Below are 17,700 nucleotides of genomic sequence, written 5' to 3'. Positions count from 1 at the left end.
AAGAAAAGGTTTACTTGTAATCCCACCCCCACACACACATGCCTATACCTGACATGGAAAAATATGCTGTAATGTTACTTTGGGGATCTAGTTAACAAATTAGTCTAAATTAAGAGAGTTTTGATGACACCAACATTAAAAAAATGAAGAAGAAAAAACATAGCCCTTGTTACAACTAGCCCTGCTCTCCCCTTTGTTTTTGCAGTATGTTTGTGTGATTTGGCTGTAGCTGAAATGAAAGCACTGGAACTGATCTTCGAACCCTTTGAAAACACATATGGCTCACATATTTAGATGGCTGTGTCAGCTCATAATTCCACTAGTTGTCTTACTTCAGTAACACTTATTTACACAATAGCAACCATGTTTGTTCCTGTGGGAGCATTAGCCATTGACAGCTAATTAATATTACTTGAAAATAAGCTGCATGGACTGTGTCAGTCTGTTTGTATCTTTAGAAGACTGTGATGAAGTTCCAGTATTGTTTTTTTTTTTACTTTGGCTTCTTTCGTGATTATGTTTGAATGCTTGTGTAGTGTTATCATCTTACCACGGCAACAAGTCCACCCTCTCCCTCCTTCAAAAAAAGCTGAATTGTTCCTCATCACCCTTTTATTTCTCTTTCTCACTGTTAAGTCACTGAAAAATCTTGGAAAAATTAACCCTGAAAGAACAAATACATCTGGCCAAAGTTTTGAGTTACTAATACTTGCTTTCTCTTCCTCCTTTCTTCACAGGTGCAAAAACTTGGCTTGAAGAGGACTGTGAGGACATCAGGACTCCTCAGTGTCCTGCTGGGTAACAGACTTATGTTTATAAATTAGATCTGTGGCTCTGTATCAAGCTCTGTATCAGGTTAATATCCTTATCTCAAAGCTTAGAAATGACAGTGGCATCTCCATCTATAGTTAATGAGTCATTGAATAGTTTCTAGAAACACTGTGTCTGTTGGCCACCACGTCCCTTTGACAATATGTTTTTACCAACTTTTGGGTTAAAACAATATTTGTTTCCTTTGAAAATGAAATCCCTGACTGCATCTGAAAGTGAAAACAGCTGCTTAATGGTTAGTTTGCCAAGGACTGCAGTCATTTTATATGAGGGGAAACTAGTTTCAGTCTAATGATCTAGAATAAATGAGCTGTAATCATGACCAAGCAAATATTTAATTACTACATTGTTGTCTATTTGTTGTTAGAAATACAATCATAATGTCAAAGAATAGACATAAATTAATTCATTTACATTTTCAACCACTCAATATGACATGATTTTTATGCCTTCCACCAATCACGCACACAGTATTATGGAATATCATGTTTTATTTATTTGTTTAAAGGTGCCCTAGATTCAAAAATTGAATTTACCACGGCATAGTTAAATAACAAGAGTTCAGTACGGAAATGACATACAGTGAGTCTCAAACTCCATTGTTTCTTCCTTCCTATATAAATCTCATTTGTTTAAAAGACCTCCGAAGAACAGGCAAATCTCAACATAACACCGACTGTAACGTAACAGTCGGGGTGTACGCCCCCAATATTTGCATATGCCAGCCCATGTTCCCAACATTATGAAAGGCATTAGACAATGGCAGAACGTCTGGATGTGCACAGCTGAATCATCAGACTAGGTAAGCAAGCAAGAACAACAGCGAAAAATGGCAGATGGAGCAATAATAACTGACATAATTCATGATAACATGATATTTTTAGTGATATTTGTAAATTGTCTTTCTAAATGTTTCGTTAGCATGTTGCTAATGTACTGTTAAATGTGGTTAGAGTTACCATCGTTTCTTACTGTATTCACGGAGACAAGCGCCATCGCTATTTTCATTATTAAACACTTGCAGTCTGTGTAATTCATAAACACAACTTCATTCTTTATAAATCTCTCCAAGAGTGTAGCATTAGCCGTTAGCCACGGAGCATAACCTCAGAATCAAATGTAAACATCAAAATAAACACTGTACTTACGCAATTAGACATGCTGCATGACAAACACTTTGTAAAGATCCATTTTGAGGGTTATATTAGCTGTTTGAACTTTTTTTACGAGATTTAAAGGGCCACACACCCTGAATCGGCTCATTTCTAATTATGCCCCAAAATAGGCAGTTAAAAAAATGAATTAAATCTTCACAGACACTTCACAGACACATTCAGGGGACACCTTAGACTTATATTACATCTTTTTTAAAAAAGTTCTAGGGCACCTTTAAAATAACTATCTTATTTTAACACACCACACCAAGGCTGCATATATTTGATCAAACGCAAGACACTGCAAAGGCACAAGACGCAATCACTATGGTCATACACGTCCGTCTAGCCCGTGTTTACAATGGAAAAGTACGTTCTGTGTGAACAGACTATTTAATAATCTGATTGGCTGCAGGATGAGCAGAGGCCAATCAGCTTGTGCCATGTGGTAATGAAGTGATTGCTTGTAGATTGCATGTAAAGGACCTAGCCTGTGACATCTAGAGTTTCATGACTGAACTAGATATATGCCATTCAAAGGTCTTAGTCCATTGAATTTTTCACATTTTAATGTTTTTTCTTGTTTTGTTTTTTCATGACAAATTATATGAGAACAACAACTTCAGTAGTTGAAGTGAAAAAATAAACATGATTTTGGAAATGTCCTAGTATTTAGATCACCAGTGTACTTATTTGATTAGTTGTCTAGAAATGGTATTTATTGTATAACAATTATATATTTTTTAACTGTCTGCATCCTAAAACTTACTGTGCTTTTGCAAGATTAAATTAGCTTTTAAATCGCATGTGGACTCAGACTTTTAAATGGCACTGTATATAAATGCATCTATTTAGATGAACGGAGAGATGTTTAGGCGTGTGTGTGTTTATGTCTGACTCTGGGTAAATGGACTGTGTGGTCAGTGTTGTCTTTACCATTAGCTATAATAAACTCACTCTGAAATACATTCAGCTTTGCCCATAGCGTAAACACAAATAGAAAACTTAATGAGCCATATGCTCTGTTGAGAAGACTTTAAAACACTTATTGCTGCCATTGCATCTCATCATAAAAACACATTATGAGGTGTAGTGGGGAGCCATAATAATTTGGAAAATATAAAAGTAATATTCAAGAAAATTGTGCATTGTTTTACAGTGGGCTTGCTGTTTCATGCTGTTTCCTTTCATTTTATAACTTATTTTATTATAGTTTGAAATTGAGTAGTCTCACAATAAATCGATCTACTGTTTAATGCATAATTCTGTCTTTATAACAGCACAATCTTCATTTCAGCTTTGTAGGATATGGTTACGGATGGCTGATGGGTCTTTTAGGAGATGTGTGGAAGCAGAAGGGAATGCTAATTTAACTTTATAGTGTTGACATTACACAAGGCAGTAAGACAAAAACAAACTGTAGGGATATTGCTCCTTTGGTGATATTTTGGCACCTAAAGTCTGTCTATAAAAACCAGTTAAAAGCTTTATGATCAAAACAAATGGAGAGCAATAAATACAAAAAAAAAAAAAAAAAATACAACCGTTAGAGCACGCAAGCTTGTTTCTTACTTAGAGCTTTTTCAGTAAATCAAGTCGATTTCAAAGCATGTTGGTTGTTGGATTTGGCATTTTGGGTGTGACATGATGTTTTGGGCTCTGCCTGTAGACATACACCAACATGTGCTGTTCTCTGGGTGAAACTGTACTCATGTTTCCTATTGCTATTTTTACTTATGCATGGGCACTTCAACTAAAAATGGTAGCTACTCTTTTTCCATGGCATGACAAGCATTTCACAAAGTTTTTTTATTCTTTTTTTAAAGTTAATTTATTCTTTAACATTTTTCTTTAGGTTTTCTAAACCACCTCTGCTGCTGGTGTCTCTGGATGGATTCAGGGCAGGATACATGACAGCGTACAGCAGCCTGCTTCCTGTCATCAGCAAACTCAGTATGTCATATTAGCACAAAGTTTAACCCTGGCTATATTAATGTCTCTTATATCTGTTAGGAGCATGTACTGAACATTGTGGTAATAAAACATTTACCTCTTCATTTACAACTTCACTTTTAGCAGTCTGATAAAATGAGTCAAATATCATTTAAATCATTTTAAGTCATCTTGAAACACCTTTGGAAGTTTGCTGAGGCCCTCTAGTGGGCCCCGACCCCCTGGTTGACAACCACTGGTTTATATGAGTTAGTACACCAGATTAAGTGGTTGAGCTAATGTCATGTTTTGGTCATCAGGGAAATGTGGAACCTCCACGCCATATATGCGACCTGCTTATCCCACCAAGACCTTCCCAAATCATTACACCATAGTGACAGTAAGTGACAGGTTGAAATTAAACCACAATTGCTCATGAAGAACAACACATACATGTCAAAATGTAATTACAGTTGTTGTTGTTGTTGTTGCTGTTTCTTTCTTTAGTAGTTTATATGTGTTTGATTTGAATCTCTATTTACATCAGTGAGGGTACCGCAAGACTAGTGGTCTTAAAGGGAATGAAAATTCTGTCATCATTTAGTCACCCTCAAGTTGTTCCAAACCTGTATGAATTTCTGTCTTTTGTTGAACACAAAAGAAGATATTTTGAAGAATAAGGGAAACCAAACAGTTGATGGGCCCTATTGACTTCCGTAGTATGGACAAAAGAAAAAATACTATGGAAGTATATGGGGCCCATCAACTGTTTGGTTACCGACATTCTTTAAAATATTTTCAGCAGGAGAAATGCGTTCATACAAGTTTGGAACAACTTGGTGGGTGAGTAAATGACAGAATTTTCATTTGTGGGTGAACTATCCCTTTAAAGACTCCCTGTGGTGAAAATCAATATTTTAAAGTTGCCGTAGAACGTCTTTTTAAAAGATGTAATATAAGTCTAAGGTGTCCCCTGAATGTGTCTGTGACGTTTCAGCTCAAAATACCCCATAGATTTTTTTTTTATTAATTTTTTTAATTGTCTATTTTGAATGAAGTTGTTTATGAATTATACAGACTGCAAGTGTTTAAGTGTTTAAGTGTTCTTGTCTCCGTGAATATAGTAATTAACGATGGTAACTTTAACCACATTTAACAGTACATTAGCAACATGCTAACGAAACATTTAGAAAGACAATTTACAAATATCACTAAAAATATCATGATATCATGGATCATGTCAGTTATTATTGCTCCATCTGCCATTTTTTGCTATTGTTCTTGCTTGCTTACCTAGTCTGATGATTCAGCTGTGCACAGATCCAGACGTTAATACTGGCTGCCCTTGTCTAATGCCTTGAACATGGGCTGACATATGCAAATATTGGGGTCGTACATATTAATGATCCCGACTGTTACGTAACAGTCGGTGTTATGTTGAGATTCGCCTGTTCTTCAGAGGTCTTTTAAACTAATTAGATTTATATAAGAAGGAGGAAACAATGGTGTTTGAGACTCACTGTATGTCATTTCCATGTACTAAACTCTTGTTATTCAACTATGCCAAGATAAATTCAATTTTTAATTCTAGGCCACCTTTAATGTTGTTTATGTCTATATAGTGTTTTTAATATGCTTTAAGACAAACCATGTGCAAATTTATCAGTCAAGACTAAAGACAGTCTCAAAAATGCAGTTTGAAACGGCCTCTTTTTCCTACCATCACAAACATGTCACCAATCCTGTCAATGTGCGGGGCGGGGATTGTTCTATCATTATTTCCAAGGATGCTGATTTTTTGAAGGGGGCTGAGAATGCAAATGGGAACATGGTTTGTGCAACATTACATTAGCAACACATTATTAGCTGTTTGATAATGTAGTCAAACCAAAGGCAATAATGAGTATAATAAAATGTTTTTGTTTGCAGGGTCTATATCCAGAATCACATGGAATTGTGGACAATAAGATGTATGATGTCACTCGCAATGCCTCTTTCAGTTTGAAAGTTGCTGAGAAATTCAACCCCTCATGGTACCTGGGTGAACCAGTGAGTAAATGCACACAGATGAAACCTAAAAAATCAATATGCACTGATTTAAGTTAGGACATCAGCAGTAATTATCACAACTCTCTATATAAGCTCTCTATATCTTTTCGCAATATTATGCAGTCACATTCCAAAAATAAAGTAATCAGAAAGTCAGATTATATTACCTAATATGTGTAGTGTAGTAGTAGTTAGTTAGTCACGTAATGTTAGTTACTACAATTTTTATCATGTAATTTGTATTCAGTAGTGGGCTACAATTTGAGAGTAATTTACTCAGCACTGTCTACATATATACAGTACATTCACATAAAGCAATATATATCGTATATACAGTGGGTACGGAAAGTATTCAGACTCCCTTAAATTGTTCACTCTTTGTTATTGTAACGAATGGAGACTCAGGCAGGGGATCCAAGTGCAGCGTTTATTTACAGTGTAAGCGTGGTCGTACAGGCAGGGTCAATCAGGATCAGACAGGAACAGCAAGGAACAGGCAGAGTCGTAATCAGGAAACAGGCAGTAGTCAGGACAGGCGGATATCACTCACAGAACGTTAGACAAGGCAGAGGTCAGGACAGGCAGCAACGGGTAAATAAACAGGAAACAGGCAAGAACGGTAACAACAGACAGACAGAATATAAACGCTCAGAGATGATACACTGGGTAATCAAGACTTCGCGATCGGATGGTGTGAATGAGAGTCCTTTATAGTCCAGGTAACAAGCTGCAGCTGGGTGTGGTGATTTGTGAGGAGTGTGTACATGGCTGTATGTGGCGACAGTTGATTGGTGTGGAGTGAACATGTGACTGGCAGGGAGGATTGTGGGAAGTGAAGTCCGGGAACTGACAGGAGCAGACCGTGATCATGACAGTTATATTGCAGCCATTTGCTAAAATCATTTAAGTTCTTTTTTTTTTCCTCATTAATGTACACACAGCACCCCATATTGACAGAAAAACACAGAATTGTTGACATTTTTGCAGATTTATTAAAAAAGAAAAACTGAAATATCACATGGTCCTAAGTATTCAGACCCTTTGCTGTGACACTCATATATTTAACTCAGGTACTGTCCATTTCTTCTGATCATCATTGAGATGGTTCTACACCTTCATTTGAGTCCAGCTGTGTTTGATTATACTGATTGGACTTGATTAGGAAAACCACACACCGGTCTATATAAGACCTTACAGCTCACAGTGCATGTCAGAGCAAATGAGAATCATGAGGTCAAAGGAACTGCTTGAAGTGCTCAGAGACAGAATTGTGGCAAGGCACAGATCTGGCCAAGGTTACAAAAAAAATTCTGCTGCACTTATGGTTCCTAAGAGCACACTGGCCTCCATAATCCTTAAACGGAAGATGTTTGGGACGACCAGAACCCTTCCTAGAGCTGGCCGTCCGGCCAAACTGAGGGGGAGAAGAGCCTTGGTTAGAGAGGTAAAGAAGAACCCAAAGATCACTGTGGCTGAGCTCCAGAGATGTAGGGAGATGGGAGAAAGTTGTAGAAAGTCAACCATCACTGCAGCCCTCCACCAGTCGGGGCTAGTGGCCCGACGGAAGCCTCTCCTAAGTGCAAGACACATGACAGCCTGCATGGAGTTTGCTAAAAAGCAGGACTCCAAGATGGTGAGAAATAAGATTCTCTGGTCTGATGAGACCAAGATAGAACTTTTTGGCCTTAATTTTAAGCGGTATGTGTGGAGAAAACCAGGCACTGCTCATCACCTGTCCAATACAGTCCCAACAGTGAAACATGGTGGTGGCAGCATCATGCTGTGGGGGTGTTTCAGCTGCAGGGACAGGACGACTGGTTGCAATCAAGGGAAAGATAAATGCGGCCAAGTACAGGGATATCCTGGATGAAAACCTTCTCCAGAGTCTTGTTGGAAGGTAAACCTTCGGCCCAGTCTATGACCCTAAGCACACAGCTAAAATAACGAAGGAGTGGTTTCACAACAACTCAGTGACTGTTCTTGAATGGCCGAGCCAGAGCCCTGACTTAAACCCCATTGAGCATCTCTGGAGAGACCTAAAAATGGCTGTCCACCAACGTTTACCATTCAACCTGACAGAACCGGAGAGGATCTGCAAGGAGGAGTGGCAGAGGATCCCCAAATCCAGGTGTGAAAAACTTGTTGCATCTTTCCCAAAAAGTCTCATGGCTGTATTAGATCAAAAGGGTGCTTCTACTAAATACTGAGCAAAGGGTCTGAATACTTAGGACCATGTGATATTTAAGTTTTTCTCTTTTAACTGATTTAGCTGTTGCTGCAGCACATTCTGCAGTGTTTGAACAGTTTGAAGCAGTCACACTATCATTTCTTAAGGAAGTAGTGCAACAAATGAAAATTACAAATTGCCCTTTGGACTTTGTTCCAACCAAATTGCTAAAAGAGGTCTTTACCACTGTAGGGCCTTTTCTGTTGGTTTTCATTAATAAATGTCTCAGCTTAGGATATGTTCCTGCTGCTTTTAAACACGCTGTGGTTAGGCCTTTACTCAAAAAACCTAATCTGGATCCCTCAGTTTTGTCTAATTTTAGACCAGTTTCCCACCTGCCCTTTCTTTCAAAAGTGCTAGAAAAAGTTGTTTTTACACAACTATATTCTTTTTTAGAAAATAACTCAGTTTTTGAGAAATTTCAATCGGGATTCAGATCGCGACATAGCACTGAGTCCGCACTGTTAAAGGTGCATAACGATATTGCTCGGTTTGTTGATGCTAAGAGCCCTGTTATTTTAGTATTACTTGATCTCACAGCGGCTTTTGATACAGTGGACCATGAAGTCCTTCTGTCTCGCCTTAATCACCATGTTGGCATTCGGGGTACTGCACTTCAGTGGTTCTCGTCATATTTGACCAATAGAACTTTTTCTGTCGCGATTGGGGACTCGTCCTCTTCCACCTCCTCTCTCTCTTGTGGGGTGCCACAAGGCTCTATTCTCGGGCCTGTTTTATTTTCACTTTACATGCTGCCTCTCGGGTCCATCATAGCCAGGCACAATATAGCTTATCACTGCTATGCAGATGATCTGCAAATTTACTTGCCTTTGAGCCCAAAAAACACTGACGCAGTTGAGTCACTAATTGATTGCATTAATGACATTAAACTATGGTTAGAGCAAAATTTCCTTCATTTAAATGAAGAAAAGACTGAGTATATTTTATTCGGAGAGTCTGTAACTTCCGACTTTAATGCGCTGACTTCAAAGCTTAGACCATCAATCAGAAATCTCGGTGTGACTTTTGATAGTAGCCTGAAATTTGATAAACAAATTGACAGTGTGGTTAGAGCTAGTTTCTTTCAATTACGTCTCTTGACCAAGGTCAAACCATTTCTGAATCGCTCTGATCTTGAGAAAGCTATTCACGCTTTTATCAGCTCAAGATTAGATTATTGTAATGCACTTTATGTTGGTGTCTCACAGTCATCCCTCAGGCGCCTTCAGCTGGTGCAGAATGCTGCAGCCCGTCTTTTAACCAATACACGCAAACGTGAGCACATAACTCCGATTCTCTATTCGCTCCACTGGCTTCCAGTTTCTTTTAGAGTTGATTTTAAGATACTTTTGTTTGTTTTTAAAGCTCTCAATGGCCTTGCCCCTCTTTATGTAACTGAGATGCTGGCTCTGTATCAGCCAACCAGGGCTCTTAGGTCAACAAACCAACTTTTACTGGAAGTCCCAAGGTCACGGTGCAAACACTGGGGTGACCAGGCTTTTTCTGTTGCTGGGCCCAGACTCTGGAATAAGCTCCCCGCCGATATGCGCACTATCACTGACCTGGGCCTTTTTAAAGCTAAGCTTAAAACTTATTTATTTAGACTGGCTTTTAATATCTAGCAGTTGTGCTGGCATTTTGTGTATTTTGTGTATTTTTTATTCATTTTCTTGTTGCTTATTAATTTTTGTTTACATTGTTTTGTTTTTATTGGAAAGCACTTTGGTTCACCTTGAGTGTTGTAAAGGGCTGTATAAATAAATGTTGATTGATTGATTAATAAATCTGCAAAAATGTCAACAATTCTGTGTTTTTCTGTCAATATGGGGTGCTGTGTGTACATTAATGAGGAAAAAAAATGAACTTAAATGATTTTAGCAAATGGCTGCAATATAACAGAGTGAAAATTTTAAGGGGGTCTGAATACTTTCCGTACCCACTGTATACTCTCAACTGCCTGAGTTTTTTTTTTTTTTTTTTTTTTCTGACCCAGTGTTTGGAGTTCTATTCTGTTCTGCCCCTCCTTTTTTATTATTTTGGTTTGTTTCGCCCTCTCATGGGTTGATGTGCCTTAAAAACAAATGGTGCAACCAAATTAATAGCAGACTTGGAGGAAAACTAACTAGTAGTTATTAAAGCCTGTAGTGTGAACTTTACATCCTAATTTAAGAAGGACTGGTAAAAAAAAAAAAAAAAAAAAAAAACATAAATAGAATCTTTTATATTTTTGCAATAAAGGTATCTAAACCACAATATGCTGGTGACCTTACCTTGTATTTCTAGAGTTTATCAACCCAGAGCAAACTTGTCTTCAGCGCATTGTTTATGTAAACATAGGACGCTGGTGTCTGATCAACCAGCTTCATTAGAAAGACAATGCCATCCTAAATCAACCTGGAAATTCTTCAGTAACGCATCCTTTCAAATTTGATTGAGCCTCTGGTAGGCACTGCTTGAAGAGTCCTGATGTTCTTTTGGATCACACTATTCTGGACAAATCACTCTGGAACTTGATAGAGCCGTTTCTTCATCTCACATTTGTTCTGTTGTTGTCAAGATAAAGAATGACAGAGTGGAACTTTCTTCAAGATTTTAAGGTAGAAATCATCCAGATTGCTTCCTGTATCAGTGTGGGACAAGAGGAACGTTACACCCATCCTCTGTTACCACCCTTATCATTATCTTTAGAGCTCACCAAACTGTTTGAGGGTAATGAAGGGTGGTGCACAGATGTTGAACACACTGCAACCTACTCATGTTTGCAATCAAACATGAAGCAAATGGTCAAAAAGTACATCCTGTTTGGATGTATTTTGTATTCTGTTTGGTGCCAACCAGGGCTTCTGAGCTCCTCACTTATCCCTCTAGTTTTTGTGCCCAACTTTCAGCTATACTCCTTTGTTTTGCCCCGTCCATGGTGCTGAAATATGTGCAGTGTGAGGGCTTCTAGTTGGAGATGTAGGAATTGCTTGAGAAAAGTGGCAGTTGTTGCCATTTAAGACTAAATATTTTAACTAATGGTCTCTTAAATGTGCAAGACGTTCACACTCATTGGTAGCCCGTGTTACTTTGAAGACTGGGTTAGAATCTATCCTATACATTGCCTTTTATGGTAATTACAGAGAGGCCTTTGTGGTTTCTGAATGTAGGCGTGCATGCTTGAATTTTTAGTGCTTCTTTATGACCAAATGTACTTTACTATACACTGTGTTCCAAATTATTATGCAAAAGACATATTTGTAGGATTTCAGTACAATAAACATTGAGATTTTATTTTTTCAAAGAAAGTGTGTGTTTGTTTGTTTGTTTCTACAATCTTTTTCGAAAACTGGTATCAATCTCAGACAGGTTTGTTCATTAGTTTGCCAGGTCTTCTTAGGTAAATGGAAACCCTACTTAAAGAGATTGTTCCACATTTTTAAGCAAGTCACAGTTCTCATGCAATATGAGGAGAAGAAAGATCTTTCTGAAGATGAAAATCATGAAATGATGCAATGTTATGCAAAAGGCATGACAACAACTAATATCATAAGATGTATGTGTAATTTACATCATAAGAACTTGGTCAGATAAATGCTTATTAAGTTTGTCAAAAAAAAAAAAAAAAAAGGAAAAAAAAAGGACAGCTATAAAAAAAGCCAGTGTTGAACAGCAAACAGGTATTTGAAGTTGCTGGTGTCTCTGGAGTCTCAAGAAGCTCTCCATGCAGGCTGGCATAGCTCACAAAGAGAAATGTTTACAGTGGGTTTAGAAATACATGAAGACTCATTTTTAAATGGTTTTATTCATTAATGAAAGGCACACTACAATGATGGTCACATGGATGGATTTCTGGATGGTTGGTGAGTGGGCACCACATTCCAACAAGACTGTGACGTCAGCAAGGAGCTAGCGGGTGGTGATTTGGGCTGGAATAGAAGTGAGATGGAAGGTCCCTTTAGGATCACTGAGGGTGTCAAAATGACTTCTGCAAGATATGTGAAGTTTATAACTGACCGTTTTCTGCCATGGTATGAAAAGAAGGATAGTGCCTTCTGAAATAAAAGGATTTTCATTCAGGACAGCACACTACCCCATGCTGCAAAAAAACACCATGGCAATAAAACTATTTGAAAATGTATTTCTGCTTTATCTGACTGAGTTCTCTTGTGCTGTAAATCCAAATGTTATGATAGTTTGATAATTTCCATTCAGTTTTCACACAATATTAGTTGTTTTCATGCCTTTTGCAAAATCATCTTCAGAAAGATCTTTCTTTCTCCCTATATTTAGGGATGCACTGATATGAAAATTTTGGCCGATACTGATAACTCTTTATATTAGAAAGCTGATAATGGATATATTGGCTAATAAATCTAAATCCAAATTTCTATATAATTTTTGAGAGCCTGATTACAAAAACAAAAGTATCACCATTAACAGCCATGTCCTCAGCACACAACTAAAATGTTCTCATTATAATTTTTTGTATCCTATATGACAGACCTGCACTATATGTTGTACTTAACTGTATTTTCCTTTTGATGGAATTTTCAATCATATTTCAAGCAATTCAAAACCATCATTGTGAACCGTGTGCATCTGAAGTGTCTCAGCTAAAGGAAATAATCCATTATTTATCGGCTTTAATATATCGGCCAAATTTTATTATCGGGCACATAACAATAACATTAAAAATGAGCATATATCGGCCGATACCGATATGGTGGCAGATATATTGTGCATCCCTACCTATATTGCATGTGGAACAACCTCCATTTACCTAAGAAGACCTGGCAAATTATTTAACAAACCTGTCTGAGATTGATACCAGTTATCTAAAAAGATATGGTGAAATAAAACAACACTTTCTTTGAAAAACTAAAATCTGAATGTTTATTGTACTGAAATCCTACAGATATGTCACTTGTATATTAATTTGGAACACGGTGTAGTAGTGACCATTTTTAGTTTTTTTTCTTTTGTTCTTCCAAAGGAACTGTGAATGAAGCTGGATTTCCAGTTCCTTATTATTGTCGTTAACTAAAAACATAAAGAATCATTAATATAATATTAATTAATAATAGAATATAAACATTAACTGAAATAAAATAAAATATAAACAATCTTAAACTTATTTTTTCAGCTTGTTTCCAAGTCAACATTTCTCATTTTTGTTTAGTTTAATTTGAAATACTAAAATAATTAAAACTAAATAAACTAAGACTAAAATCTATATAGCCATATTAAAAATACTAATAAAAATGACTAAAACACACAACAAAATTGCTAAAAAATTAAAATAAAAATATAACAATAAAAACTAATTCAAAGTATTAACAAAAAATATAATATTATATCACTGATACTAAAATAACAGCCTCAACATGAATCAAGAAAGCAGAATTGCAGAATGTTGGTACAAGTAATGTGTTACTTTTGTTGCAAGTAACCTGCAATACTTTTGTCTTATTTATTTATTTTTGTTTTTTAACTTTCAGTTGACTAAGGCTCTCTCCGCAGGTTTTTTTTTTTTTTTTTTCTATGTGGTGTTTTATCTTTTCTGCACTTCATCTTTTGTCAGCACTCTCATTCAGCTCGTCCTGTGATTGTCTTTAGGTTTGGCTCACAGCCATGAGAAACAAACTAAAAACGGCAACATGCTTCTGGCCCGGATCCGATGTGAAAGTCAATGGACAATACCCAAATTTCTGGATGAAGTATAACAGGTGGATATTTACAATACAACATTGTTTTAACATTGCTATTAACTGGATTTTAGCATTTTAAAAATCACAAAACATTAGGGTTGTGACTGACTATAATTCACATCAAAAACTAGGAATTAAGAGCAACACTTCATATTACAGTATACACATAATATGACTGAATGCAGGCTTCTGCTGAAACCAGTACAAGATATCAGGGTTTTTAGTTACAGCCATCAAAATTTGGAAAACAGAGTTCATATGATTTAAATAATGGGCATCAAGATATGAATTCATATGCTTTTAATATGCTTCCTGTTCTGATCTGAAAGAGCAAAGATATACTGTTTTTTTGTTTGTTTGTTTTTAAGGGACATTTCTTTTGAAAAGAGGATGGCAAAAATATTTGAATGGTTGCATTTACCAGAAGGAGAAAGGTAATTTATTTGTTTATTATATTGTTTATTTACATTATCATTAATAATTTTGTTATAAATTAGGCCTATTGATTTAGTTTGTTCTGCCTACACTGTAAAAACCTGTAATTCCTACCATAAAGAGCTACAGTATTTATGCCTTATTTAACCCTTAAAAATGTGTTTTGTTGTTATAAATTTTAAAAAGTGGTGTTAAATAATATTTAAGTTGAATAAAATCAGTTAATTTAGATGTTATTTTTTAGTTTTTTCCATTGTATATACTCTGTTTCAGGCCAGACTTTTACACCTTATACTTTGAAGAGCCTGATTCTTCTGGTCATAAATATGGACCAATGAGTAGCCAGGTAAACTGAAGACAAATCACATGTGCAAAACATGTGAACCTCAATTTCTGTTTAGTTCGGGGGCAAATGTCTGATTAAATGAACTTGGTTGTTGCTTTTTTTGTTGATGAAGTGCATGCAATACAAGACGATTTGAAATGATTGATATAACTCCTATCAATGGTTTGCTCTCATGACTGCAAAGAAGGAACGTAAAAGCCAGTATTTTATGTTGTTTGGTGTTAGAACTCTTAAATACTGTACATAATCAGTATGGTGGTGCTGGTGAAAAGTTTTCATTCAAAATTGTGATTAATTTTTATGTTGCAGGTAATTGAGGCTTTACTAAATGTTGACAGACTTATTGGGTTGTTGATGAACGGTCTCAAGGAAAGACAGTTGCACAAATGTGTCAACCTGGTTCTGGTCTCTGACCACGGTAAGTACTGTGATGGTTTATTGTGTTTATCACGCGTAAGTTGCTGTCTGTCGGCTTAAATCACTTCAGAGTTCCTACTGACGTTGCAAATGCAACCAGAAAAATGTCCCAAGTGGAAAATTTAGTTCTCAGGGAACCACCCTGGTGGCTAGTTCCTATAACTACCTGTTGTGAAAGCCTCTTCAGTAGAATATTAGTAGACTGTCTGCTTAATATCTGCTTACTTTATTTTTATGCTCCCCCAACATTCTACTGACTATAAGTAACTTTGCAAGTACGTCAACTTATTCTACTAACCCAAACTCTAACCCTAACAATCTACTAATACTCTAATGAGAGTTAACTGACATGTTCTGTAGGTGCAACTTACTTATAGTCAACCAAATGTCTAAAGAAGACCGTCAAAATAAAGTGTATACAGACATCCTAGTCTAGCCTGCTAATGAATAATAATTATCATAAAAACTTACAATGCCTAGTATTCGGTCAAGTTACAGATAGCAGTTGACAAAGCAATAGCAACATAAGCAAATTGTTTTTGTGTCGAGACATGACCACTTAGCAGAGCTTCCTGAGCTTCAGACACAGACGACACACCCATGAGCCAAAGGCTGCAGCCCAGAAACATCCCGAGCACAGCAATGGAAAAATAAAAAAAGAAAATACAGTCAGAGTCTCTGTATACACCAACACACAGTTCTAGTGGATCATAAGTAATGATTGAGAGGGATTATTTTTGTAGGCATAACATTTTATATTATTTATCTGCATTTCAAGTATTTTATAAAAATTGAACTTTTTTTTATCTAAGGTTTTTTTTTTTTCACTTTTACTAAAAATAACAATCAGACATTAGTAAATATTTATTGCAATTATGTATTCCCAGTGAAGCCTATTGCAGTCGTTCATATAACTGTAGTATTAAATCTGTCATATTCATGTCATGTCATGAAGGTATATGCAATAGTTCTAATATTACTGTGGCATGAATATGGCACTGTAATTTTAGCTTTTTGTTGGAAAATTTGGAATTGGATTATACAGTGTTCTATAAAACATTTATCTCCCACAAGTCATTACATCATTTAAAGAGAAAAGTACTTCTCCAACAACAGACCAGTTCCCCCCAGGGATATTATAGTTAACTAAAGGCCTGTTCACACCAATAACAATAACTATATAATGTGTACATCAACGCATAAGCGTGCTTCAGTTTATCTTCAGCCGCTTTAAATGGCCCTGTTTCCACCTGGTATTAGGGCTTGTCCACTTTCGACCACTTCCAGAGGTAGTTGAAAACTAATTAGACCGGATTGCTTTGGTAGTGGAAATGCTCATGTGGTTGATTGTGTGCAAACAGCCACAAAAGACCACCTACTGATCTATCGTGTAAACATTATGAGAAGCAGACAGGATTTAAACTTTGTCAGACCCAAGTTTGGCTTGAAGACAAAAAAAACGTAGCAAAAACACAATGTTCTCTCACCAGTCCCGATTTCTTCACAGCATTCAGCACGGTATTGTGGCTATCAGAGCAGATATAAAAGCTAATGCTCTCCGTATGTTTTCCCATCTTCTCCGGGCGTGTTTATATGTGAGCTTATTTTTTCCATACAAGGTGGAAACATGTATGTGTCTCCCTTGTCCACTTGCGATCCAATCAACCAAAATGCATCTTAATACCAGGTGGAAACCAGGCCTAAATGTCGCTAGGTGACATCATAAAGGCAATTTCAATTATCTATATAAATATATAAATATAGATCAGTGGGTGAGATAAGAATCTAGATAAGGTTTGTCCAAGAAGTTGCTAGATTTGTCCCTAGGCTTTTAAAAAAAAGTCTCAAATGGGGTCGGGAAGTCGCTAAATCTAGTGACAAAATTGCTAAATTGGCAACAATTAACAAAACTGGTTGCAAACAAGATGGAGATAAGCAGAATCTTTTCATAGCAGTTACATTTTATTAACACTAATGATTTAAAACAAAAACAGGAACAGAACAACCATATTAACCAGACAAGAACAGACAATCAACTGAAAGAAACACAGAGCTTAAAGGGTTAGTTCACCCAAAAATGAAAATTCTGTCATTTATTACTTACCCTCATGTCGTTTCACACCCGTAAGACCTTCGTTAATCTTCAGAATACAAATTAAGATGTTTTAGTTGAAATCCAATGGCTCCGTAAGGCCTCCATAGGGAGCACTGTCACTTCCTCTGTCAAGATCCATAAAGGTACTAAAATTATATTTAAATCAGTTCATGTGAGTACAGTGGCTCAATATTAATATTATAATATTATGCTCCCTACGGAGGCCTCACGGAGCCATCGGATTTCAACTAAAATATCTTAATTTGTGTTCCAAAGATTAACGAAGGTCTTACGGGTGTGAAACGACATGAGGGTAAGTAATAAATGAGAGAATTTTCATTTTTGGGTGAACTAACCCTTTAAATACATGGGCACATGATAATGAAATTATTGAGAAACCATATAAATGAGTACAAACCCAGGAAACAGAATTAAAACACGTGCAAAACAATAAAAAACGAACACAGGCAAGATCCATGTGACAAAATCAAACTGAGAAACTCAGATATCCCTTACTAATACAT

General features: G+C 36.5%; 1 protein-coding gene across 1 annotated transcript in view; it reads left to right on the top strand.

Moving 5' to 3' along the window:
• The window catches only part of enpp1 (ectonucleotide pyrophosphatase/phosphodiesterase 1), a 73,793-nt gene that overhangs the window by 22,127 nt on the left and 33,966 nt on the right, over positions 1–17,700 (top strand). The window contains exons 5-12 of the mRNA XM_067384604.1: positions 738–798; positions 3,841–3,938; positions 4,238–4,317; positions 5,847–5,966; positions 13,792–13,901; positions 14,252–14,317; positions 14,592–14,664; positions 14,974–15,082. Coding sequence (XP_067240705.1) covers positions 738–798; positions 3,841–3,938; positions 4,238–4,317; positions 5,847–5,966; positions 13,792–13,901; positions 14,252–14,317; positions 14,592–14,664; positions 14,974–15,082 — 717 coding nt within the window. The remainder of the gene's footprint in view (positions 1–737; positions 799–3,840; positions 3,939–4,237; positions 4,318–5,846; positions 5,967–13,791; positions 13,902–14,251; positions 14,318–14,591; positions 14,665–14,973; positions 15,083–17,700) is intronic.

Source organism: Chanodichthys erythropterus, chromosome 4 (assembly GCF_024489055.1).
Source record: "Chanodichthys erythropterus isolate Z2021 chromosome 4, ASM2448905v1, whole genome shotgun sequence".
Taxonomy (NCBI): Eukaryota; Metazoa; Chordata; class Actinopteri; order Cypriniformes; family Xenocyprididae; genus Chanodichthys; species Chanodichthys erythropterus.
This window is presented reverse-complemented; position numbering and strand designations above follow the sequence as displayed.